Here is a 25,240-nt window from a genome sequence, read left to right as displayed (position 1 = left end):
CAGGTAGGACCTGGCCCACAGTTATACGTGCACAGCCGTCCGCCGGATCCATCAAGAAGCCAGAGCCATGTTTATGTATCTGGATAGGTCATCATTACCATAATAGTACAAAACCTTTTAAGACAGATGTCTATAAACTCAGGATGCAAACAAATCCCTAAGTTTTGAGCCAGAGGCTAAAAAGACATTTGAAAAGGAAATCAAGCATGATAAAAAAGGGGCACTTACTCATAAATACAGGCAATGTAATTGTGGTAATCTTCTTATATTTATTATCAATGGCCCTTTCCCTTGTAGAATAAACGTTCAAAATGTTGCTAATAAGTCTGTAAGGCTATTGGCATGTTACCAGAAGCCAATAACATCCAAAACACCAGATCACCCATCATCCTTGTGGCCTCTCCCATCATGGGCATGTATTCCATTGCTGTAAGGTGCAACTGGACAGTAATTTCCAATAAGGGCTGCTTTTAACCCTTCAATGAGCTGGATCTAAAATCTTTGAAGCATTTTGTGTTATCAGAAGCCCTCTGGGCTGTAGCTACACAGGCTTTTACATTCTGAAGCAACACTCTTCCCCTCCCACTGTGTACTCACTGCTGCTGAGATTACAGAAAGTGCAGGTAGAGGGGGAGACTGAGATGTGCTGCTACAGTGTAACAGCCTCTGAATCCATAGCACTAGTGATCCAGCTCACTAAGAAAAGCTGGACTGCCCATCACTACAGAGCACAGAGGGATGCTATTACACGTACATAGCCCTTCTGGTTCAATAGCATAAAAAGGTTTTGTCAACTTGACTCCTGGAATCCAGAGTGAACCTTCTCCTACTTCCTTGCTATGCTAGGGCACCAGCCACGGGTTAACTCATTACATTCTGTGGTCATAACACAGTATCATCTAACATTTAAAATGCATGTAAACTGTATTTTATTTAACACTGCTGGCCATCTGCGTCCTGATCGCTAAGAAATGTCTTCTTAGAATTACAGCCATGGACTAATGAAGGCCCTAGGTCTGTTCTTAACACATGTCTATTAACTGAATTGCCAGAGCTGCATGTTTTTCAGGTTCCTACCCCTTACTAAAATAAACAACTCCCTAGCCCTTCCCCAGTAATAGCAGTGTTAAATCGCTTGATTTATTGGAACATACCGGTAAACTAGGAAACACTGCAGTTCATAGCCTTCCGAACGCCAGACCAAGCTTACAGCGGTCTGGCGTATTCATGAGGGGGCAGTGACTGCAATACGGAACATGGCAGTCACTGCCGGCATGTGGTTTGGGAGTGGCGTCCCCTCCTGAACCCAATATAGGGGGCCTCTGAATTTATGTCCAGCCGTTAAAGGTGAATCATCTCATGTAAAAAATACTTTTTTTCAGCTAATTCGGAGGTGACATTTTTAAATAAGTAAATGGATAAGTTTATAAGGATACAGGCGGTCCCCTACTTAAGAACACTCGACTTACATACGACCCCTAGTTACAAACGGACCTCTGGATATTGGAAATTTTCTGTACTTTAGTCCTAGGCTACAATGATCAGCTGTAACTGTTATCACAGGTGTCTGTGATGAAGCTTTAGTGTTAATATTGATTCTTATGACAACCCAACATTTTTAAAATTTAATTGTCACACAGACCAAAAAAGTTCTGTCTGGGATTACAATGATAAAATATACAGTTCCGACTTACATACAAATTCAACTTAAGAACAAACCTACAGACCCTATCTAGTATGTAACCCGGGGACTGCCTGTATTTCATATCTTACCTGAGGTTGATATTAGTTTAGTGGAGCAAATGTGTTCCCTTTAACCTGAACACTCAATAAAAATAGTTCCTTTTGTGTTTTCACTTAATTTTGCACACTTGAATGTATCAATTACTTTTAATAACTTCCTATATGAACATTGTAGAAATTCTAGAATATGTATGACACAGATTAAGTACTGTATACTACAGCAGTTACTGACAATAAAACAAACAAAAATGCTGATTCATGTTGCATGTATGCTAAAAATTCTACAGTTCAGCTTCTTTGTGTACATTTTGCATATGTATGTATTCAAATTATTACTTAAAGTATGCATAAATTATTAAAGTCATAAATATGAAAACAACTTGTTCTTGTGTAATTAACATAACACATCTTTTAATTCTTTCTTTAAATGAAATAGGCTACAAAATAAACACTAGAAAATGTGCATGACATAATGATAGTATACAACAGAATCAGGACGTCAGGAAATAAAAGAGTCAGCTTTATTAGTAAAATTGGTATTATGTCAGTCCTTGGTCCTAGTCATAGGATGGACTCACATTCGTGTTTATTTTCCACATTAGTGATTTTTCACTAATGCCTTACTGATTTATTCTTTTCAATGGGCTTTTTCACTCCAGATATTTCCACTGATCAGTGGAAAAAATTTAGAACCTGACCGCATCAGTGTGAAAAAGCCCATTGAATGGATCAGTAAGGTATCAGTGAAAAATCAGTGAAGCCGGAGAGAGAAAATCTGTATGTGTCCATAAGCCAAAATGGGTTCTGTGAAAAATCACTGATGTTAAAAAAAAATGCAATGTGAAAGAACCCTTACTCTTAAAGGAAACTTACCATTTGATTTGATGCATTATGAAGCAAACATACCTTGAGAATAGTGTTGCTACACTGATGCAGGATCATATCTTGGTTAATCCCTGCGCTGAGTGGTTTGACTGAAAAAACAATCAGAGAGAAACTCTCCTGCTGTGAGAGGCAGCAAAGCAAGCGCCCTAGCAGACATAGAAGCCACAGAGCTTCATTATCATAATCTTATATCTGTGTTGTCAGCAAAACCCCTCAGCACAGGGATTAACCAAGATATGATATGCATCAGTTTAGCTACAGCGTTCTCAAGGTATGTTTGCTTCATAATGCATCAAATCAAATGGTAGGTTTCCTTTAATAATAATGAGCTATAATGATAAAGATATACTTTTTGCAGTATACCCCAATATCTAATTATTTGGTTTAACTAAAAATTAACCAAAAAAAGCATTCAAGATGCACTGAGGCAGGGGATTTCAGTGTGGTAACTTCCTTTATAAGGACGATTATTACACTGGCTGATCATAGAAGATTTTATATATGTGCATGTAACCTGTGACTGCAATAAAAAATGCATTATGTGAGGGAAATACCTGCTAACCAAATGAGTTTTACAAAATGCAAATCATTCTATTTTCTTTTCAGATATGTCAAGCTACTTGATAATCCCATTGAAGGAAATGAAAGAATAGATACTGAGCCTGAAGAAGAAAGTAATCATCAAGATCGTGAACAGTTTGAGAAAGAATTTATGAAATCCTACATAAAAGATCTTGTGGAAAGAGGTAAAGTATATACAATATGTGTAAATTCTGCATGTTAAATGATTTACATGGATTTATGATATATAATCAAGGGTTTCTAAAGGTAGTGGAGAGATTTCTTAACCCCTCTTTATCAGCTAGTGGACTATTACCCGCTTTTCACTGATGTGAATTGTAATTTATCTAAGTGATTTTGAGAATGTTTTTGTGACACATTGATTAATGTTATTGGTAAATTATGGTCAATATTTCTTTGTCTACATAAAAAAATTGGATATTTCTAAAAATTAGGAAAAATGTAAAATCTTGAACATTTGCTATTTTCCGATTTTCAAAAGGATATCCTTACAAAGCAAAAGTTATACTACTGAAGCAGCACAGCATCCAAAACAAAATCTATGAACCACAAAGACAATAGTTCGCAAGATTGTTTGTATTGCAATTTTTGCACAAATGTAAAAAAATGGTTCTGGGTGAGAACAGGGTAAGTTCTACCCTAGGATACACTTGGTGACACTTGTATTTTCCCAGAATATTCACTTTCATTATTCACTTTCTTTAGGGAAACATTATTTATGCCTTGTATGGCTTATATGTAGGACTAGGTACTTAAATGAAAACAAATAGATTGTTAATCACTTCAAAATTACTGTTGTTAATGTTCAGCTTTATGAAAAATTGTTCAATGCTGTTTTTTTCCCTTAGATTCTACACCCTGTTATACCACCAAAGTGATGCTCAACCTACAAATTTAGGAGCGACAAAACAAGCAGCTGTATGGAACTTTCCATCATAAATTGTTTCTTTAAGGTTGTCTTTAATAGCTATTTTATGTTAATGGGAACCTGTCACCAGGGACCTCATTTTCACTAGGTTACAGAAGCCCATCACACTTGCAGTGCAAATATGTCTTTCTGCTTTCTCTAAGCATTTGCATTATTATATAATTGTGTGTTATAACTTACATTGCATCCTGACAGAATCCTCTGTGTAGGCCCAGGGGTTGGTCTTTGGTTTGGATGCATTTCAAAAAGCAGCATGTGATTTGTCTGTGCTGCAGACTGCTTTGCTCTCAGCCCCCACCTTTGTGCTCCTGGACATGTTTGCACCACCATGCACCACCATGTTTGGTGGCTGTGTTTTAGCCACAAAAGAAGCAGCGAGCACAATGTGTTTTACTACACCCTGCCTGAGCCGTGGGGCCTTGCTGCAAAAGATCTTGCAGGTTCTATTCCTGAACATGTATACAGCCCGGCTGCACAGCTCGCATTGCGGCCCAGGTTTCACACACAGATGTGTAAAAGGTGCTTTACCAATAATAATGCTTGAAATTAAAATAGATGCCAACAACAACTATATATCTTTTAGATATGCATTGTATGTATTATTGAGGTAATACAGAATATCTGCACATCATAGAGTATAACCCTGGTAAGGGTTAAATTGAAGATAAGTAATAAAATATTACTAGAGGTTTGTTATAAGGCTCCAAATATAATGGAGGCAGCAGAGGAAATGCTGATAAGTCAAATGGATGCGGCTTCAAAGCATGGTGAAGTACTTATCATGGAGGACTTCAATTACCCAGATATTGACTGGGGGACAGAAACATGCAGGTCCTTCAAAGGCAGCAGGTTCTTGTCAACAACAAAAGATAATTACCTGTCGCAACTAGTCCTGGAGCCAACAAGAGGAGAGGCACTGCTGGACCTTTTCCTAACCAACAGACCTGATAGGGTATCAAAACTACAGGTTGGAGGGAAACTGGGTAATAGTGCGTTAGGGAAGGGGCAGCCAACACTCTAAACTTCAGGAGGGCAAATTTTCAGACCTTAAAGGCATAGACTGGAACAATGTTCTCAAAGACAAAAGCTCCCCCCCCAAAAAAAAATTGGGGCTTTTCTCATATATTCTAAAAAAGTCCTGTGAGAAACACATATCTTATGGGAAAAAGCATAAAAGGAACAAGAAAAAGCCAATGTGGCTAACTAGTCTTGCAAGGAAAGCAATAAGCGAGAAAGATAAGGCGTTTAAGGTGCTAAAACGTGAAGGTGTCAATGAGGATTATAATTATATTATATAAAGAGAAAAATAAATCCTGTAAAAAGCAGATAAAGGCCGCAAAAATAGAGACTGAGAGAAATATGGCCAGGGAGAGCAAAAATAATCCCAAATTATTTTTCAAGTACATAAATGATAAGAAACTAAAAACAGAGAGTGTGGGCCCCCTTAGGAATAACAAGGGGGTCATGGAGGAAGGAGATGAGGAAAGGGCCAATCTACTGAATGTCGCCTTCTCAACTGTCTTTACCCAGGAAAATCCCCTGGTGGAAGACACAATGAGGAATAATGTAAATTCTCTTTGGAATGTCAACAGTTTAACCCAGGAAGAGGTACGGTGCAGCCTCACAACCACTAAGATAGATAAATCTCCGGGGCCAGATGGCATACACCCCCGGGTTCTGCATGAACTATGTACCGTGATAGACAGACCGTTATTTTTAATATTTGAAGATTCACTGAGGACTGGTTATGTTCCACAGGACTGGCGCATAACAAATGTGGTACCAATATACAAAAAAGGATCGAAAAGCGATTCTGGAAACTACACACCTGTGAGTCTAACTTCTGTGGTGGGGAAAATATTTGCGGGGTTTGTTAGAGATGCTATCCTGGAGTATCTCACTGTGCATAACCTTATAACCCAGCGTCAGCATGGTTTTATGAGAGATCAGTCCTATCAGACTAATCTGATTGGTTTCTACGAGGAGGTAAGTTCAAGACTGGATCTGGGGGACGCTGTGGATGTTGTATTTCTGGAATTTTCAAAGGCATTTGACATGGTGCCACATAAAAGGTTGGTATATAAAATGAGACTGCTGGGAATAGGGGAAAATCTGTGTATTTGGGTAAGTAATAGTGATAGAAAACAGAGGGTCGTCACTAATGGCACATTCTCAGATTGGGTTGACGTTACCAGTGGAGTGCCACAGGGGTCAGTATTGGGGCCACTTCTTTTTAATATTTTTATTAATGACCTTGTAGTGGGTTTACACAGTCAAGTTTCAATATTTGCAGATGATACTAAGCTTTGTAAAGTAACAAATTCTGAGGTCGATAGTTTAGCATTACAGAGGGATTTGTGGAAGCTTGAGGAGTGGGCAGAGAAATGGTTGATGAGGTTTAATGTAGATAAATGTAAAGATATGCAGTTGGTCTATAGAAACAAAAAGTATAATTATGTTCTAAACAGTCAATTACTTGGTAAAACTGGAACTGAAAAGGACTTGGGGGTATTGATGGATGGTAAACTTAATTTTAGCGACCAGAGCCAGGCGGCTGCTGCTAAAGCAAATGAAATTATGGGATGTATCAAGAGAGGAATAGATTCTCATGATAAAAACATAGTTTTGCCCTTGTACAAATCCCTGGTCAGACCAAACATGGAATATTGTGTACAGTTTTGGGCACCAGTGTATAAAAAGGACATAGTAGAGATGGAAGGGGTGAAGAGGAGAGCAACCAAGATTATTAGGGGTATGGGGGGATTAGAGTACAATGACAGATTACAAAATTTGGGATTATTCAGTTTAGAAAAAAGACAACTGAGGGGAGACCTCATTACAATGTACAAATACCTGAACGAACAGTACAAGGATCTATCCAAAGATCTTTTTATACCTAGGCCGGTGACCAGGACAAGGGAGCATCCTCTGCGCCTAGAGGAGAGGCGATTCTACCATCAACATAGACAAAGGTTCTTTACTGTAAGAGCAGTGAGACTGTGGAACTCTCTGCCGCAGGAGGTTGTTATGGCGGACTCTATGTACATGTTCAAGAGAGGCCTAGATGCCTTTCTGGAGAGAAAAAATAACATGGGTTATGGGGATAAAACATTTATTTAATTCGTAAAGGTTGGACTTGATGGACTTGCGTCTTTTTCCAGCCTTATATACTATGATACTATGTGTAAAGTTAAAAAATCTATTTGAGTATATAATAAAAAAAATAGTTTTCATGTTTCATTTAATATTTCTCTAATGTTGTTACAGGAAATTTTTAACTCACAATTCTGGGGAATTATATATAGGATTTTTTTTACACTGGAGAGTAAAGTTAGCTTTTCCTGGTTCTAGGGCCTTGGAAATCACCAGTTCTTTTACTAAAGGCAACACTGGGTAAAGAATAGGTAAACAGAGCAAGAATAATTTTGTTTTACTTTCAACAAATCTGTTGCTTTAGCGGTAACAATTTTTTGTCAGTTGTGTTTACACCGGTTCTTAAAGGTTCTCTTTTGAATCAAAATTCTTTAAACTAACTCTCCAACTTAAATTTGATTTATGGTGGCTAATCCTGGAGATGGATCCTAGTGTAGTATTCATCCTTTAAAGGGAGTCTACCACCTCTGCATGCGGTTTAATCTGCTGACAACATGTGTAGAGCAATGCATCTCAAAAAATACTTTTATTTCTCTTAATTATGCCTTTCTGAAAAATTCTCATTTTAATATTTATGCTAATGAGGCAGTCCATAGCCACCAGAGTTCTGTTATTCCCAAAGGGGCCACTACCCTCTACATTAGGAAAACAGGAGATTTTCTTATAAGAAGCTTGGGGCAACACATATGAAAAAGAGGGAATTGATTTAGGTGGGAATAGTGTAGTATTACTTCAGGTGCTGAGGACATGTCTTTGGTGCAACAAATTCCTCATTTCCATACAGATAACATTAATATAAAGGTGTGATGGAAATTGTGCATTTATCTATAACATGCTGCCAGCACAATTGGTGGGGGTGGAAATATTGTCTTTAATCGGCATACAGAGATATTATTTACTCTACATAGAATCTACAGTTTGTGTAACCCATGGTAGTCTCAGATTGGCAGCGGTAGTACAGTTATTTTTTAATTTTTAAGCATATATAGTCCACTTATAAACCAGAGAGAGAGATTCAAAGAGAAGTTCAGGTCAGGAATTGCATCCAGCAAATAGGTAGCAAGACCTTTGTAATGGGGTTGAGAGATCTAGAATCTGAATTTAAATACATGCTGAATTTAAAAACTAAGAGGCTCGAACTGATTAAACAATGTATATTGTATTTATACAAGAAGCAGACTATACCTCCAAAATTGCAGCTGTATATCATAAACCTCCTATACTTCCAGCTGTAGCTGTATTATAATGTGTCCAATGTATCATAGTACAGGCTGTCCCCTACTTAAGATCACTCAACTTACAGACGACTCCTAATTGCAAACTGACCTCTGGTAATTGGTAATGTACTGTACTTTATCACCAGGCTACAATAAGCCGCTATAACGGTTATTAAATGTGTCTGCAATTAAGCTTTATTGTTAATCCTGGTTCATATGACAACCCAACATTTCTAAAATCCAATTGTCACAGAGACCAAAAAAAATTTGTCTGGAGTTACAATTATAAAATATACAGTTCCGATTTACACACAAATTCAACTTAAGAACAAACCTACAGAACCTATATTGTACGTAACCCTGGGACTGCCTGTATATAAGGCTGGAGAAATATGCAAGTCCGTCAAGTCCAACCTTTAAGAATTAAACAAATGGTTTTCCCCACAACCCGTGATATTTTACCTCTCCGGAATGTCATCCAGGCCTCTCTTGAACATGTACATAGAATCCGCCATAACAACCTCCTGCAGCATAGAGTTTGATAGTCTCACTTCACTTACAGTAAAGAATCCCTGTCTAGTCTATGGTGATGGTAGAATCGCCTCTCCTCTAGGCGTAGAGGATGCCCCCTTGTCCTGGCCACAGGCCTAGGTATAGAAAGATTTTGGAGAGATCCTTGTACTGCCCGTTCAGGTATTTGTACATTGTAATGACGTCTCCCCCCATTTTTTCCAAACTGAATAACCCCAAGTTTAGTAATTGTATTCTAGTCCCCCCCATTCCCCTAATAACCTTGGTTGCTCTCCTCTGCCCCCGTTCCAGTTCTACTATGTCTTTTTTATACACTGATTACTAAAATTAACTTTACCATCCACCAATACCCCCAAGTCTTTTTCAGCTGCAGTTTTACCAAGTAATTGACTGTTTAGAATTGTACTTTTTGTTTCCAAGGCCAAAGTGCATAACCTTACATTTTTCTACATTAAACCTCATCAGCCATTTCTCCGCCCATTCCTCCAGCTTCCACAAATCCCTCTGTAATGCTATACGACCGGCCTCTTTATTAATTACTTTACACAGCTGAGTATCATCTGCTAATATTGAAAGTTGACTTATAAACCCACCAAGAACGGGGTCCAATACTGACCCCTGTGGCACTCCACTGGTAATGTCAACCCAATCTGGGAATATGCCATTAATGACAACCCTCTGTTTTCTATCACTAAGCCAATTACTTACCCAAATAGACAGATTTTCCCTTTCATTTTATGTACCAACCTTTTATATGGAACTGTACAAATGCCTTGGAAAAGTCCAGATATACAACATCCACAGCCTCCTCTAGGTCCAGTGTGGAACTTACCTCATAATAGAAGCCATACAAACTACAGATAACCCTAGGAGAGGCAGCATAACATAATTTAAAAACAAATACAAGCCACAGCCCTGCCTTAGGGTTCATTCACATGATCGTAATGGGGACTGATATACGGCTGCACCATTTGCATCTGCATATCGGTCCACATTGATGTTTATGGTGCCCGGTCACTGTGTGGTGAGCACATGTCTCACCGCACCGTGACCGTGCACGGCAAAATATTGGACATGTCATGGCGCCGGCCTCTCCTCTCGCTTTTCTATGGAGAGGAGAGGGGCGAGTAGCCAATTTGAGGGACATCAATTGTAAAAAGAATCATTAAAAAGAATCTAACAAAGAAAATGCCATTTTAAAAAATTACAGGAACTGGAGAGGGGGGTATTCATTAAAAAGATGCCTAGGGGAGAAAATAGATGGATTTTTCTTTTAAATACAATGGCTCTTACTGGCCTAAACAATTCAATAAAACTATTAGCATTAACATAATAGGACTCATTTTACATACATTTTTTATAAGCTAATAACTGTGCTATATGCAAAAATTTGACTATATTTTAAATTCATATAGGCCCACATTTATTAAAGCCTTTGCGCCCATTCTCTGTCTGACTTTGCACTGAAAAGAATATGCATTGTGCTTGCACATGGATGTATATATATGTATTTATAAAGTGTCTGCGGCAGTTTTGTGTCCGACAAGACAGAAAGATGTGCATTAAACTCAGACTAATCAGTAACAGTTTTTCTCCACATTTATTATTGATGCGTGCCATAATTATGTCTGCGTCACAATTCTGCAGCATGAACAAGTGCACCAAAAAAATCGTGCTCACTTGAAGAGCAGTGCAGGGGGCAACAGATTAATGAAGACTGTGCGCCAGTTTTGCTTATTCTCATTAATCCCATGCCACAGGCAAACTGCAAAGTTGTAAACACCTAAATATTTAATTTAATTTTTAAATACATAATAAAAACATTTTTTTACCAAAAATATGTATGAATGCAAAGCGTTTAGAAATTCTTTCAATAATTACTAATTCATTCTTATACATGTAACAGGTTCAGTGATATACACACTGTTGCACTTTATTTGACTCCATTACAAACTGAGTAGCTAGTGCTACGCACCAGGGTGTCTCCAGAGGCCAGGGTGGCTCCATGTTGCAAGCACAGATTAACTTGTAATGAAGAATCCAAGGGATATTCCAACAGGATAAATCACTATGGGAGCATTTTAGGCTTTGGAAGGTACTTCTCTTAAACGCAGGTATTTTCACTATAACGTATATGCGTGTTTATGGTCTGTGCAGGTTTCCACTTGTGGGCTTGTATGTGTGTGTTAATTATTTTATGCTCCTTGTCCTCTGAGTTATATGAGTTGGACCCATTGTAATACAGCTACTGCTGGAAGCCTGGGAGGTTAAGTCTAGCTGCAATTTTGGTGGTAAGGTGTTTTGCTGCTTGCATATTTGCAATATACCTCATAAAGTAGTTTAATAGTATGAGGGCAGCAACAAAACTTTATGGCCTTTTTGAAAAAGTAACTGTGAAATGAGTGGGGGATTGGGGGAAGTTGCCTTCAAAATTTAAAGCTGCTACTTGGCATATAAATTGACTAGCCATACAACGTTATTAACTAGCAGACCTGTGAATACTGTGAATTTCACTTGCACTCAGAGACAGAACCTATTTTATTTTTAGGCTGTGTTCTTATCTGCATTGCTATTTCTGTTTTGTTATAGGTGCTAAACATCAGAAATATTGGACAGCTTTAAAGTTACTGTATAATGGAAATGAATGATACGTGACAGAACCCAATTGTACTGGGTACTGTATAATAGTGGCTTTGAGTGGCTGTTAAAGGGTTCCATCATTTTTAATGGGATATCCATTAGAGACTCACAGCAGATGTCAATGAAGTCTTACTTATTATAGTGGATGTGGAAATTTCATGCTTTCCTATGAAGTCTTTACCAACATGTGTATAATAATTCCTACAGTGACGCACAGAATAAATTAGATGAAGCTAGAAGTCATTCCAAATAAATAAATGCTAATTCATAGAGAAGGCTCTTAAAAAATGTACATGCAATTTGAGTTACTTAATCAGGTTGATACTCTCTTTAAAGTTGTATAGTGTGGCTGGGGAAGACTTTTTTCAATAAGGTCATTTTGGCAAAATTTAAATCAGATATATGACATATATCATCAGCAGAAATGAAAAGGACTGACTCAACAATCTGTGCAAGTCAAGCATAACAAAGGTGACAGCACTACAGCTGTCCATCATATCTGGTTCTATGTTTATAGGCAGAATATCCTACAAATAAAGCATCTTATTAAAGGGAAAAAATTGTAATGCTTAGCTGTAAAGGGCGATAATGGGGCTATAGATTGTAAAATGTGATTGAAGATAAGAATAGCCTGAGATTTTTAAATGAGTTTACACCATCTACCAAGGGTCACCTCATATGCCTCTGAAACTGAAAGTTAGAGACTTTATTCATATGAAGAATTATTCCATATGCCAGATTACATAATTAACCCTTGTTCGACATTATTTATGTATTAAAAGGGGTGGCAGAAAAATAACCAGCTATTTCATATTTTTTCCTACAGGAAAATATTTAGGTGCTTCTGCAATTTTTGTATAGTTCTGGTAAAAATACCTAACATCCATAATTAGTTACTATTTAGCCATTTAAAACAGTAATCTTCAACCATGTGGTTTGTGACCACCCCCTGTTTCACGTTTTTTTGATTTTATGTTTAATATTCCATTCACATCTGCATCCTGGTTTCCATTTAAAATCTTTCTCAGAAGTGTCCGAGAGCAAAAGTCTTCTAGTTGCTTCTAGCAACCAATCAGGGCTCAGCTTTCATTTTCTCACAGCATTTTATAAAATGAAAGTTGAGCTTTGATTAGAACAGTTTTGATTAGACACTTGTGATAAACCGCCAACAATATATATCAAACGGGGCTTGGTGTTAACCCTGCCCCTCCCAGTGCACTGAGTTTATCAAGAGGCTCTGGCCTGGAGTTGGCGTAAGGGAGGAAATTGTTGCAATTCCTTACCATATGGCAAGAAATGTGACTATATCAAGGCTGGTACACCCATAATTTCTTCTGTTTAGATTGCAGGAATAGGAAGCCCTTCTTAAGGGTTCTTCTGTTTTTAGTGAACAGAGGAAACAGGAGTGTTGCTTTCTTTATTGGAAGAGGTGCTTGGTAATAAAGGTCAGGAAAAGCTCAGTCAGTGCCTATTTCTGTGAAAACTGCAAAAACAAATAAATAAAATATTATTTTACCCCCAAGTTTTTTTATACACATATGTAGGAACATACTGCAGGAGAACAGTGACTTAGCAATTACAGTAACCAGATTATGCACTTCACTGCAGCATTTTGCTATTATATATTTTTTTGTTAACTGTGGGATAAGTTGTACATCCTAGTACCAGTATTTGATATCCCATGAAATGTCCTGGGATGCTGGATAAAAAGCCCCAGAACAAGTCAGAAACCCTGGATTGGGCAAATGTTTTTGGGGGTGGTGTTATTTTTAGAAGCCCATTTAGAAGCCCCACAGCGTGAGGAGTGTAAAGCTACAGACAGATAAGTTCTTTATCTGGGAAGATGGAGGAAGGCACAGCAGATGTAGTGTGTTGTGGAATAGCAGAGGGGTAGGAGAGATGACTGTGTCAGTGTGTGCCATAGGCATCTCATGGATCTTTTCATCTATCATCTGTCTCATCTCTCTATGTGTCAGATACTAGCACAATTTTTAGAAGCTAAACGAAAGTGTATATAATTCTGTACCCTGATAATCTAAGCACATTGTCAGCTCACAGAGCTAGATGCATCATAATGTGTCTTCTTAGAGAGTCCCCGCCCACGCTATGGAATTTTGCACTGACCATCACTGAGTGATAGGAACTAAAACAGCATTAAAACAATAAAACCCTTTAACCTTGGCAGAGCTCAGGTACGCAAACTACGTAGTGAGTAGTGCTACGTAGGGCTCACCGCACACGTGCAAAGTTTGCACGGTGAGTGATGTCAGAGAGGGAGGCTCAGGAGCTGATAGGATGTGGGAGAGTTAGGAATAAAATATTGACAAGCGGGGGCAATGCAATGCGTTATGCTAATTAACCAGCGAACGTTAGATTTGAAAAGAGACATGAACCCGGGACTTGGCCAGGACTTGTTGACAGGGAACCAGGAAAGCTTTATCAGAAGATATTTCAGGAACAGAAGGGAGCAGAGATCTGAAACTAACAGTTATATAATGTACTATGCAGTGCCTATTGCAGCCTATCACCAGTGAAAATGTGCCTTGTGACAGGTTCCCTTTAAGGTTGATTAATTATGGTTACATTTTGTAAAGGGGTAGGTAAAATCATATAAATTATATAAATTAAAAGACACATGTGCATATTTTTCTCACTCATGAAACCTCAGACATTTAATCAGAATAAACCTTTCCTGATTTTGTCACCAAGCATTTTATAGAGGCTTTCTATTGGGTTTAGATCAGTACTGTGGGCCGGTCATTTAATTGTTTCAAGGAGATGCTTTACCCATTTTGCTGTATGACAGGGGGCGTTGTCAAAATCAAAATTCTGCATCAAAATTCTGACTGAGCGAGGAACCCAAGGAAGGAACCACGTGTTGCTGAATGGTTTTTTTATACACTTTTGCATTTCCTCTGCCATGTAGCTGTATGAGAGCTAGCCCCCAGTAGTATACAGCCACCCCAGCTAGCCCCCAGTAGTATACAGCCACCCCAGCCTGCCCCCAGTAGTATACAGCCTGCTCCCAGTAGTATACAGCCTGCCCCAGCCTGCTCCCAGTAGTATACAGCCACCCCAGCTAGCCCCCAGTAGTATACAGCCACCCCAGCCTGCCCCCAGTAGTATACAGCCTGCCCCCAGTAGTATACAGCCAGCCCAGCCTGCCCCCAGTAGTATACAGCCTGCCCCAGCCTGCCCCCAGTAGTATACAGCACAGCCCAGCCTGCCCCCCAGTAGTATACAGCATGCCCCCAGTAGTATACAGCCAGCCCAGCCTGTCCCCCAGTAATATACAGCATGCCCCCAGTAGTATACAGCCACCCAGCCTGCCCCCAGTTGTATACAGTGTGCCCCCAGTAGTATACAGCCACCCAAGCCTGCCCCCCAGTAGTATACAGCGTCCCCCACTAGTATACAGTCAGCCCAGAATTAGAAAAAAAAACTTATTTACTCACCCTCCGGTGGCCCCGATGCGCAGCGCTGCTCCCCCGATGTCATCGTGGCTCGTCTTCAGGCTTCCCGGCTCCTCTTCTTGCTTCCGCGCCGTCTTCTGTCTTCTTTAACATCGCGTTGGGTGCCGCAACTGTTCTCCCCCGTGCGGAGGCGCCGCACAGGAGAAGAACAATGGCGGCGCCCAGCAAGATGTTAAAGAAGACGGCGCGGAAGCAAGAAGAGGAGCCAGGAAGCCTGCAGATGAGCCGCGATGACATCGGGGGAGCAGCGCTGCGCATCGGGGCGACCGGAGGGTGAGTAAATAAGTTGTTTTTTTTTAGTCCATTTTTAATTATTTTTTTAAAGTATTACCTCGTGTATAAGCCGAGGGGACGTTTTTCAGCACATTTTTTGTGCTGAAAAACTCGGCTTATACACGAGTATATACGGTACATAATTGATGCTTTTCTACTCCTCCTCACCCAAAAAAAGTTAATATGTTTTCAACAATAGGGAATACCAACCCCAAAATGGTATCACTGGAAAAAAGATCTCATCCCGCAAAAAAAACGGAAAAACCCAAAATTTTATAGCCTACAAAAGGGCGGCAACGTCTAAAGGACAAAACCTGCAGGGCGCCCCTTCCCTTCTGTGTCTCGCTGTACAAGTCCACATGTGGGGTGTAGCCATAAATTTTAATATGGGTTTTCTCTTTTTATCTTTTGGAAATGTCTAAATTTTATGGCTAAATGAATGTATTACGGACAAAATGGACCATTCTAAATTTCATCTCCATTTTTATTAAATTATTATAAAGATCACAAGGGGTTAACAATCTTCCTAAAAACCATTTCTGATAGTTTGAGAGGTGCAGATTTGAAAATGGGTTGATATATAGGGGGTTTCTAATATTATAAGTTTCATGTTTCATTAAAAACAATATTGATCCCCAAAAAAGTTAATTCTGAAATCTCCTCGAAAATACTGAAATACGATGTTCGATTTGAATGCCACGTGACATCAAAATAAATTTTTCAGACATTTCAAATATTATGGAATTCCTCCGTTTTTACATATTTAAAAAATAAATAAACGCAAAACTTATCAGCCAAATTGTACCACTGGATACATCCTGAAGGGGTTAAGAGTCATTGCTTATGATAGGTGGAGTGAAGATAACTGGTTTGGCTAAGTGACAAACCTTAGATGTGGGTCAGGAAGCAAAATAAATCTCGTTAAGGAGACTTCTTTGTAGGCATTTCCAATCCTAAAGGTCATGCGTGCCCTTGTAAGAATTCAGGGTGAGGAATATGAACAAAAACCGCTTCTGGTGCTACCATAAAAAAGCCAGTTTACCCCAAGTCCCAAGGTTTCTTATAAATCGGGCATTGATGTAAAGGGAAGTGCTGTCCTTAGGGCAAAGGGATAGTTTCCTGTTCTCCTCTGTTAAAATATATTTGCAAATTCCTTATTCAATTTGTGTCAGTAGATAAAGCATATTTTAACCCCTTAAGGACGCAGGTTTTTTTCGCTCATTTCTCGCTCTCCACCTTCAAAAATCCATAACTTTTTCATTTTTATGTGTACAGACCTGTGTGAGGGCTTATTTTGTGTGTAACAAATTTTACTTTCCCCTAATGTTATTTATTTTAACATGCCGTGTACTGCGAAGCTGGAAAAAATTCCAAATGTGGAAAAATGTAAAAAAAAAATGCACGTGCGTCACGTTCTTGTGGGCTGTTTTTACGACTTTGAATGTGCGCTCAAAATAACACCTCTACTTTATTCTTTGGTTCGGTATGATCGCGGTGATACCAAATTTATAAAGGTTTTATTGCGTTTTAATACATTTTCAAAAATTAAACGAATGTGTACAAAAAAGAAAAAAATGTTTTTGCCATCTTCTGACGCTGATAACTTTTTCATACTTTGGGGTACGGAGCTGTGTGACATGTCATTTTTTGCGAAATGAGCCGACGTTTTAACTGCTACCATTTTGAGGTCTGTGCGACATTTTAATCATTTTTTATTCCATTTTTTATGTGATGTAAAAAAGTGTAAAAGTCGCATTTCGGATATTTGGGCGCCATTTCCCGTCTCGGAGGTCACCGCCGGCCATAACCGTTTTTATATTTTGATAGATTGGGCATTTTGGGAAGCGACGATACATAATATGCTTGTGATTTTTACTGTTTATTATGTTTTATATCAGTTCTAGGGAAAGGGGGGCAATTTGAATTTTTAATATTTTATTATTATTTTTTCTTTTTTAAACTTTTTTTTTCTTTTTTTTTTCCACTATTTCTTAGACCATCTAGGGAACATTAACCCTAGATGGTCAGATCGTTCCTACCATATACTGCAATACTTCTGTATTGCAATATATGGCATTTTTGCAGGTCATTCATTTCAATGAGCCACTGGCTCATTGTAACGAATCTGCAGAAGCCAGGTAGCCTCGGATCAAACGAAGACCCGAGGCTTCCATGGCAACCGATCGGCGCCCCCTGATGAAATTTGGGGGAGCGACGATCGGAATAAGTATGGCGGCGCCCACACACCGCCGTCTTTTAAATGGCGCCGGCAGCAACGGAAGGGTTAATAGCCGCGATCGGTGCAAGCACCGACCGCGGTTATTAGCGGTGGGGGTTTGCTGCAATATGCAACAACCACCACCCTTCTATGAAGAGGACTCAGCCCGTGAGCCCTCTTCATGGACTCCCTGCACCTCTGCGCCGTAGAGCTATGGCGCAGAGCGTTATGGGGTTCATGATGGCATATCAGTATAGCACATAAACATAGCTTTATAACTTTGTATAAGAAGGGACAATGTTAGTCCAGAGTGAATATATGTAAAAATGAAAAAGAGGGACCAGCACCACTTTGACAATGTCCCGGTCAAAGCATGCAAAACTACTCAAACAGGAAAACAAAAATACAGACATGCTATATGACCAAATCCAAATATTTTACTATGTATCATTACACCACAACACAACAACAGAGAATAAAGACATCTAAAAATGTGAACAAAATCACAAACAGGAAGCCCTAGCATATGATAGTGCTGGTCAACCTGATGGTCCCAGCTACCCCTGCTGTCAGAAAACCCCTCCTGATAATAAGTTAGTATGTGTGCATGCCAAGGAGCAAATGCAAAAAATACACAAAGTAGGCTGGGCAGAGGGATATGGTGATAACAAGTGTAAACAATCAGAGAATATAGCAATGTAAAAACAGTGATGCTTGCCCATAACCCCCCTAGAAACCTATAAATTACCTGTAGAGGTGTGAATCAATAGGTGGAGAGGAGAGCTGGGAAGGAATCACCACACGTAAAGTCCAGAGCGAATATTCTCAAAAAAAAATTCTCAAATTATTGAAATAATTTCTTTTTTGTAATTAATGATGTACAAATGAGCCTCATGCACATATTTTACTTAGAAAAATAGCTTGTGTACATAATAGCTTGTTAAGTTTATAATATGTAATGTAGCACTTGTATGTTTTTGATTTTGTGAATTATTTAAAAATTGATATTAAATTTAATATATTTATTATAATATAGTTGCCTGTTTTTATTGTGTAATGAAGGAGTCTTTTCTATGCAAATATTTTCTTTGTATTTTGAGCAATTATTCTATTATGGAAAGAGTTTAAAATAATTATGACACACATAGAAACTTAAAAGGATGATTTCAAAATGTGCATATCTTTCTGGTTTCACACTGATTTATCATTAATAAATAAGTGGTTTGTAGGTATGCTTCCATTTGAAATCTCTTACGTGAAAATATACCATTAGAGCATATTATGACATATTTGTCATAGTTATAGTTAACATTATTGGCACCCAAGAACACTTAGTATAATAAAAACTATAGTCAGGAAGATTTCTACCAACTTTGTATCATTAAAATATTCTAATGTATGTCTAAAATGCTTAGCAAACAAAGTTGCCCTTTGGACATACATGTGTAAGCTTTCAATGTTGCATTGTTCCTTTTCCCAGTAGAATATCCCATTTCTCCCTATCGAATTTTAATTGGATTGTGATAAGGATTCACTGCTGGGCAGAAATCTATCCATGGCCTCTTTTCTTCTAAAATAAACTTTTAAATTATGTTAATAAACCTGAAGGACTCAGGAAGAAGAATGGTATTGTCATAGAGTCCCTCTGTGCTGCCGATTCATGTTCTTTTAAATCATCTCCCCCATTCCCTCTTCTGGATGTAATCTCACATCAGCAGAGGAAGTTTCAGGACGCAGTGGGAGGACGAAGTTCTCCACAATGTAACACCCTGTGTGCTCCACAGAGGATCTCTGGTAATGCCTTGATGAGCCCTTCAACATAATAGAAAAACAGCAGCACAGTCCTCAGCAACGAATATAATATATATATACTTTCACCAGTCAGAGTCCAATAGATATCCAAAAATAAAGAAAACGGCAGCACTCCAATGTAGTGAAAACAAACTTGGTGTTTATTCCACCTCTAGCTATATATATCCTACAACTTCACAGAACTTTATTTCAAGAGTAATTTTAGGTCAGGTGGTAATAATGTTTACCACAACTACCCACATTTGACCAGAATGTATGTTATGCAAAAAATAGATTAAAATCTGATTCTTGAAATAACTTGAGTGTATATATTGTTTTACAGATGATCATGTTGCAACTGTGCATTGCCATTGTACATTGGAACTGTGGTACAACTATAAGGAATGTAATATTGGATATAAAATTTATATTAAAAATAAAATTATAATGCATTAAATCAGATGAAATATTTGCACCCAAACTTCTGTACAGTTACAGTATCTTAACTCTTGTGGAATCCAAACAAGGAAGAATCAAACTCATAAAATACTCCTCGAATCCTTTCAGATTCAGAGAACTAATAAAAAATACTAATAAGATTGGCTGAACAGGAGAATGTTTCAATACTGTAATCATTAACAGCTCAGGAACAATGTCAAAGAAAATAATGTCATGTGAACAAAAATAGCATTCTCTCAGGATCATACAAATGTCTCTGCACAGCTATGATTACTCCTTATGGTCTATTACTTTTGGAAAAAGTGCATCATCAGTACAGGGAACAGCATGTTCAGTTTAGAGATTGGACAGAAGTGCTCAAATAAACCCTGAAGATTAGACCTGCATTGTATAATAACATAGTATCAGATTGGGCCAAACAGCTGTAGAATGGAATCATGTAATTTTTTCACAGCATAAAAAACCATTTATTGTGCTTTCAAGACAAAGATCAAATATGGCTTCAGAGAACTCCAGAAACTGTTTTGCTGAAAATATATAGAATTTACAAAATGTGGACATAAGTTACTATTAATAACTCACTCGTCACTTACTCAATAAGAGAGGCAGCACTACAACAATATAATGGTAGTATGAATAAAAGAAGAGCACAGTTTGATGTCAGCTGGGGATGAAGGGGTGAAAAGTTGTAGGTTGTCATAAAATATGTCATTAAAATGGCAAAACTGGTATGAAATAAAATCAGCACATTTGGCCAAATCAAAGAATACTTTCCTGGAGCCTACCCACTCTGTGAACCACAGACTGTGCATTGTCCTTTTTCACAGACCAAACTTAAATGCCAGGGACCAGACTCCGCGCATCATATATCACCCCCCACAGTGTAAATAGTGTAAAACAAAAAAGTTGGCACTATGGTGGTGCCAACATCAAAATAGCAAGGAATGTTGACATCTATAGTGACTCAACTCCATAAATAAGCTACTTATTGACAAAAATCAATATAAAATAACATAACATTTAAATTACATAAGAGACGTAAATTTATTTGATAAAAAGTATAGTCCTGATCGACAAGTTCCTCAAAAAATAGGACATGCAATCTGATATGGGGTCACACTGATCATTGTAAATATACAGTGGGGAAAAAAGTTTTTAGTCAGCCACCAATATTAAAAGGATGAGAGGCCTGTAAGTGACATCATAGCTAGACCTCAACTATGAGAAACATAATTAAAATCAAATCCAGAAAATCACAATGTCTGATTTTTAAAGAATGTATTTACAAATTATGTAAATTTATTATAAATGTAATGTTATATAATTTCTTACAAATTAAGTATTTGATCAATAACAAAAGTTCATCTCAATACTTTGTTATATATCCTTTGTTTGCCAGAGGTCAAACGTTTTCTGTAATTATTCACAAGGTTGGCAGACACTGTTGCTGGTATGTTGGCCCATTTCTCCATGCAGATCTCCTCTAGAGCAGTAATGTCTTGGGGCCGTCGCTGAGCAACATAGACTTTCAACTCCCTCCAAAGGTTTTCTACAGGGTTGAGATTTGGAGACTGGCTAGGCCACTCCGGGTTCTTGAAATGCTTCTTACAAAGCCACTCCATTGTTACCCTGGTGGTGTGCTTTGAATCATTGTCATGCTGAAAGACTCGTTTCATCTTCAATGCCCTTGCTGATGGAAGGATGTTTGCATGCAAAATCTCATGTTACATGGCCCCATTCATTAATTCATATACACCGATCAGTCGTCGTGGTCCATTTGCAAACCATGATGTTGCCACTCCCATGTTTCACAGTAGGTATGGTTTTATTTGGATGCAACTCATTGAGTTGTGTTTCTACCAAACAGTTCTACTTTAGTTTCATGTGACATTTTCCAAATACTATTCTGTAACATCAAATTGCTCTCTAGGAAACTACAGAGAGGCCTGAATATGAACTGGCTTATGCATGGGGGCACGTGTGGCACTGCAGGATTTGAGTTAAAGGCAGTGTAGTGTGTTACTGACGGTAGCCTTTTTTACATTGGTTCCAGCTTTCTGCAGGTCATTGCCGTGTGGTTCTGGGATTTTTGCACACCTTTCATGTTATCATTTTGACCCCATGGAGTCCCTGATCGAGGGAGATTATCAGTGGTCTTGTATGTCTTCTGTTTTCTAATTATTGCTACCACAGTTGATTTCTTCACACAAGCTGCTTGCCTATTAGAGAATCATTCCAAGCCTGGTGCACAATTTTGTTTCTGGTGTCCTCCAACAGCTCTTTGGTCTTCACCATAATGGAGTGTGACTGTTTGAGGTTGTGGACAGGTATCTTTTATACTGATAAATTCAAAAACAAGAGTTATTACTACAGGTAATGTGTGGAGGGGAGATGAGCCTCTAAAAGAAGTTTCAGGTCTGTGAGAGCCAGAAATCTTGCTCGCTTGTGGTGACCAAATACTCATTTTCCAGCATAATTTGCAAATAAATTCTTTAAAAATTTAGACAACTTGATTTTCTGGATTTGTTTTCACATTTTGTCCTTAATAGTTGAGGTCTACCTATGATGTTAAGAACAGGCATTTCATCTTTTTAAGTGGGGGAACTTGCACAATTGGTGGCTGACTAAATACATTTCCTTGTGTTGATGACCAATGAAATAAATATACTAATTAGTTGTATAAATTTACCCAGTGTGTCTGGTGGTCAGAAAAGCTATGAACAATTGCTCATTTACTGGCATAAGTCCAGGCTTTGTAATACAGCCCTGGTTGACAGTGAAAAGGCTGAAGGCCACGAAGCTGGTGTATCTGTGGGCACAGACTTTGTGTAATGCAAACAGAGGCCAGGAGGTAGACTGACAGCCAGAGTTACATGCACTTCTTATAAAGCATGTTCTAACACCATGCTAGTTGTGGAAAACAATTTCAAGACCAGCCTGTTGTTAACATTCATTTAACCTCTTCCTGCACCTGAACGGGAAGCTTCCTGCAGCGGCTCAAAAGCAGAGCAGTCACCAGAATCATCATATATACACAACTGACACCACACTCTAACACCCACGATCGGAGCCTTCTCTGATCGTGAGGGTTTACCCCTTAAGCATCGCAGTCAAGCACGACCATGGCGTGTAAGGGGCTTCTCCCTAGGGATCCTATCCACTTATCAGGGGATGCGATCCTCTTCAGGGCAGCCCCGAGGTCTGCCAAGTGCCCTGGGGCTGCCCAATGCCTTCAAGCCAGACAGTTTACACTGCACTACAATACATACATTAGTATTGTAGTGTAATGTCTTGGAGTTGAACCAGCAATCAGAGCATCGGTAGTTTAAGTCTAAGTTTGTGTAAAGTAAAAAAAAATAATTTTCTTAATTATTTAAAACATTAAATAAAAAAAATAAATAAAATATAAGCCCCTAAAATAACACATTTCCATACAAACACTTAATAAAGTAAAAAAACAAAAACAAAACTACACAAAACTCCCCAAATATTTGGTATTGTTGCATTTGTAACAATCTGTATAATAAAACAGAATCGTTATTGGACCCGTACGTTGAATGCCGCAGAAAAAAAAAGAAAAGTTTCAGAAAAAAACTATTTTTATTAACACCTTTTAAAAAAATTGGTAAAAACATGTTCCACACGCCAAAATAATACCACACATCAGCCAATGTCTGTAAGAAATGATTGTCTGCAATGCAAAGACAGGAAAAAGACTTGCTCTATATATTCAGTGCAGCCTCGGCTATTTCCCAGTGCAGTTTGCACACTTATGCCAGGAGATCCATTGATGACATTATCAGGATTCCCAAACATGCAATCCAGGAACAGATATGCAGGGAAAATGTGCATCCTCTCAGCATCTCTGTGGGTACTGATCACTGGTAACAGTTATTGATTGTAGCAGTGATCTAATGGAAAAAGCCCATGTGATGTGTATATAAATACAACAAGGAACATATAATATGCTCCCTGCTAACTCCTGCCACAGTTGAGAATCTAAAGTAATAAATATAAGAAAATTTAAAAAATCTATTACCATAAACAATAAAATAACACACCTCCCAATCCTCCTGAGGAGAGCATTTTTCTCCTTGGCTAAAAATACTTCTCAAAAATCCTAAGAGGACTCTCCTTACTCTGCTAGAAAAAAATTTGTGCCACGTCTGATGCTTGTCTTCTCAAGAAATTTTCCATGTACCATATATACTCGAGTATAAACAGAGGTACCTAATTTTAAACTGGGAAAACCATTTGACTTTAGTATAAGCCAAGGGTTGGAAATGCATTTGTCACAACCCCCTCCCCCCCCAGTATTTAACCTGCCTGCCACCCCAGTATACAGCCTGCTAGCCCGCAGTAGTATATAGCCTGTCAAGCCCGCAGTAGTATATAGCCTGCCAGCCCCTGTAGTGTTAATTTTTTATAGACTCGAGTATTAGCCAAGTTAGGGTTTCTCAGCACACATTTTGTGCTGAAAAACTTGGCTTTTACTCGAGTATACAGGCAGTCCCCGGGTTACATACAAGATAGGGTCTGTAGGTTTGTTCTTAAGTTGAATTTGTATGTAAGTCGGAACTGTTTATTTTGTAATTGTAGATCCACACAAAAAAAATTTTGGCCCCAGAGACAATTGGAGTTTAAATATTTTTTGCTGTAATGGGACCAAGGATTATCAATAAAGCTTCATTACAGCACCTTACAGCTGATTATTGCAGCCTGGGACTATAGTAAAGCATTCAGAAAGCTTCACCAGAGGTCAGAGGGGTCCTTCTGTAACTATGGGTTGTCTGTAAGTCGGGTGTCCTTAAGTAGGGGACCGCCTGTATACAGTAATGGGTATTGGCAAACTCGGGAGAAATTGGGTAGAAAACTCTGTGTAGCTGTATGTCATTTAATCCATTGCGAATGTTGAATTTTCCAGCCAAAATAAATGTATTGTCTAAAATATTACAATTTGTAGACCACACCTTTTTGATTTAACCCGTGTAAAACACCTAGAGGGTTAACAAACTTCTAGCCCGCAGTAGTATATAGCCTGCCAGCCCCTGTAGTGTTAATTTTTTATAGACTCGAGTATTAGCCAAGTTAGGGTTTCTCAGCACACATTTTGTGCTGAAAAACTTGGCTTTTACTCGAGTATACAGGCAGTCCCCGGGTTACATACAAGATAGGGTCTGTAGGTTTGTTCTTAAGTTGAATTTGTATGTAAGTCGGAACTGTTTATTTTGTAATTGTAGATCCACACAAAAAAAATTTTGGCCCCAGAGACAATTGGAGTTTAAATATTTTTTGCTGTAATGGGACCAAGGATTATCAATAAAGCTTCATTACAGCACCTTACAGC

At 38.4% G+C, this 25,240-nt stretch overlaps 1 protein-coding gene across 3 annotated transcripts in view; it reads left to right on the top strand.

Moving 5' to 3' along the window:
- The window catches only part of LRRC2 (leucine rich repeat containing 2), a 457,557-nt gene that overhangs the window by 148,582 nt on the left and 283,735 nt on the right, over positions 1-25,240 (top strand). The window contains exons 8-9 of one of the 3 annotated variants that reach the window (XM_072150809.1): positions 3,235-3,374; positions 4,059-6,197. The exons of the other annotated variants lie outside the window; for them this stretch is intronic. Coding sequence (XP_072006910.1) covers positions 3,235-3,374; positions 4,059-4,108 — 190 coding nt within the window. The 3' untranslated portion in view covers positions 4,109-6,197. Of the gene's footprint in view, positions 1-3,234; positions 3,375-4,058; positions 6,198-25,240 lie in introns of those variants that run through there. 3 annotated transcript variants of the gene reach the window in all.

Source organism: Engystomops pustulosus, chromosome 1, assembly GCF_040894005.1.
Source record: "Engystomops pustulosus chromosome 1, aEngPut4.maternal, whole genome shotgun sequence".
Lineage (NCBI taxonomy): Eukaryota > Metazoa > Chordata > Amphibia > Anura > Leptodactylidae > Engystomops > Engystomops pustulosus.
The sequence above is the reverse complement of the archived record's forward strand: the minus strand, read 5'-3'. Positions and strand labels throughout refer to the sequence as shown.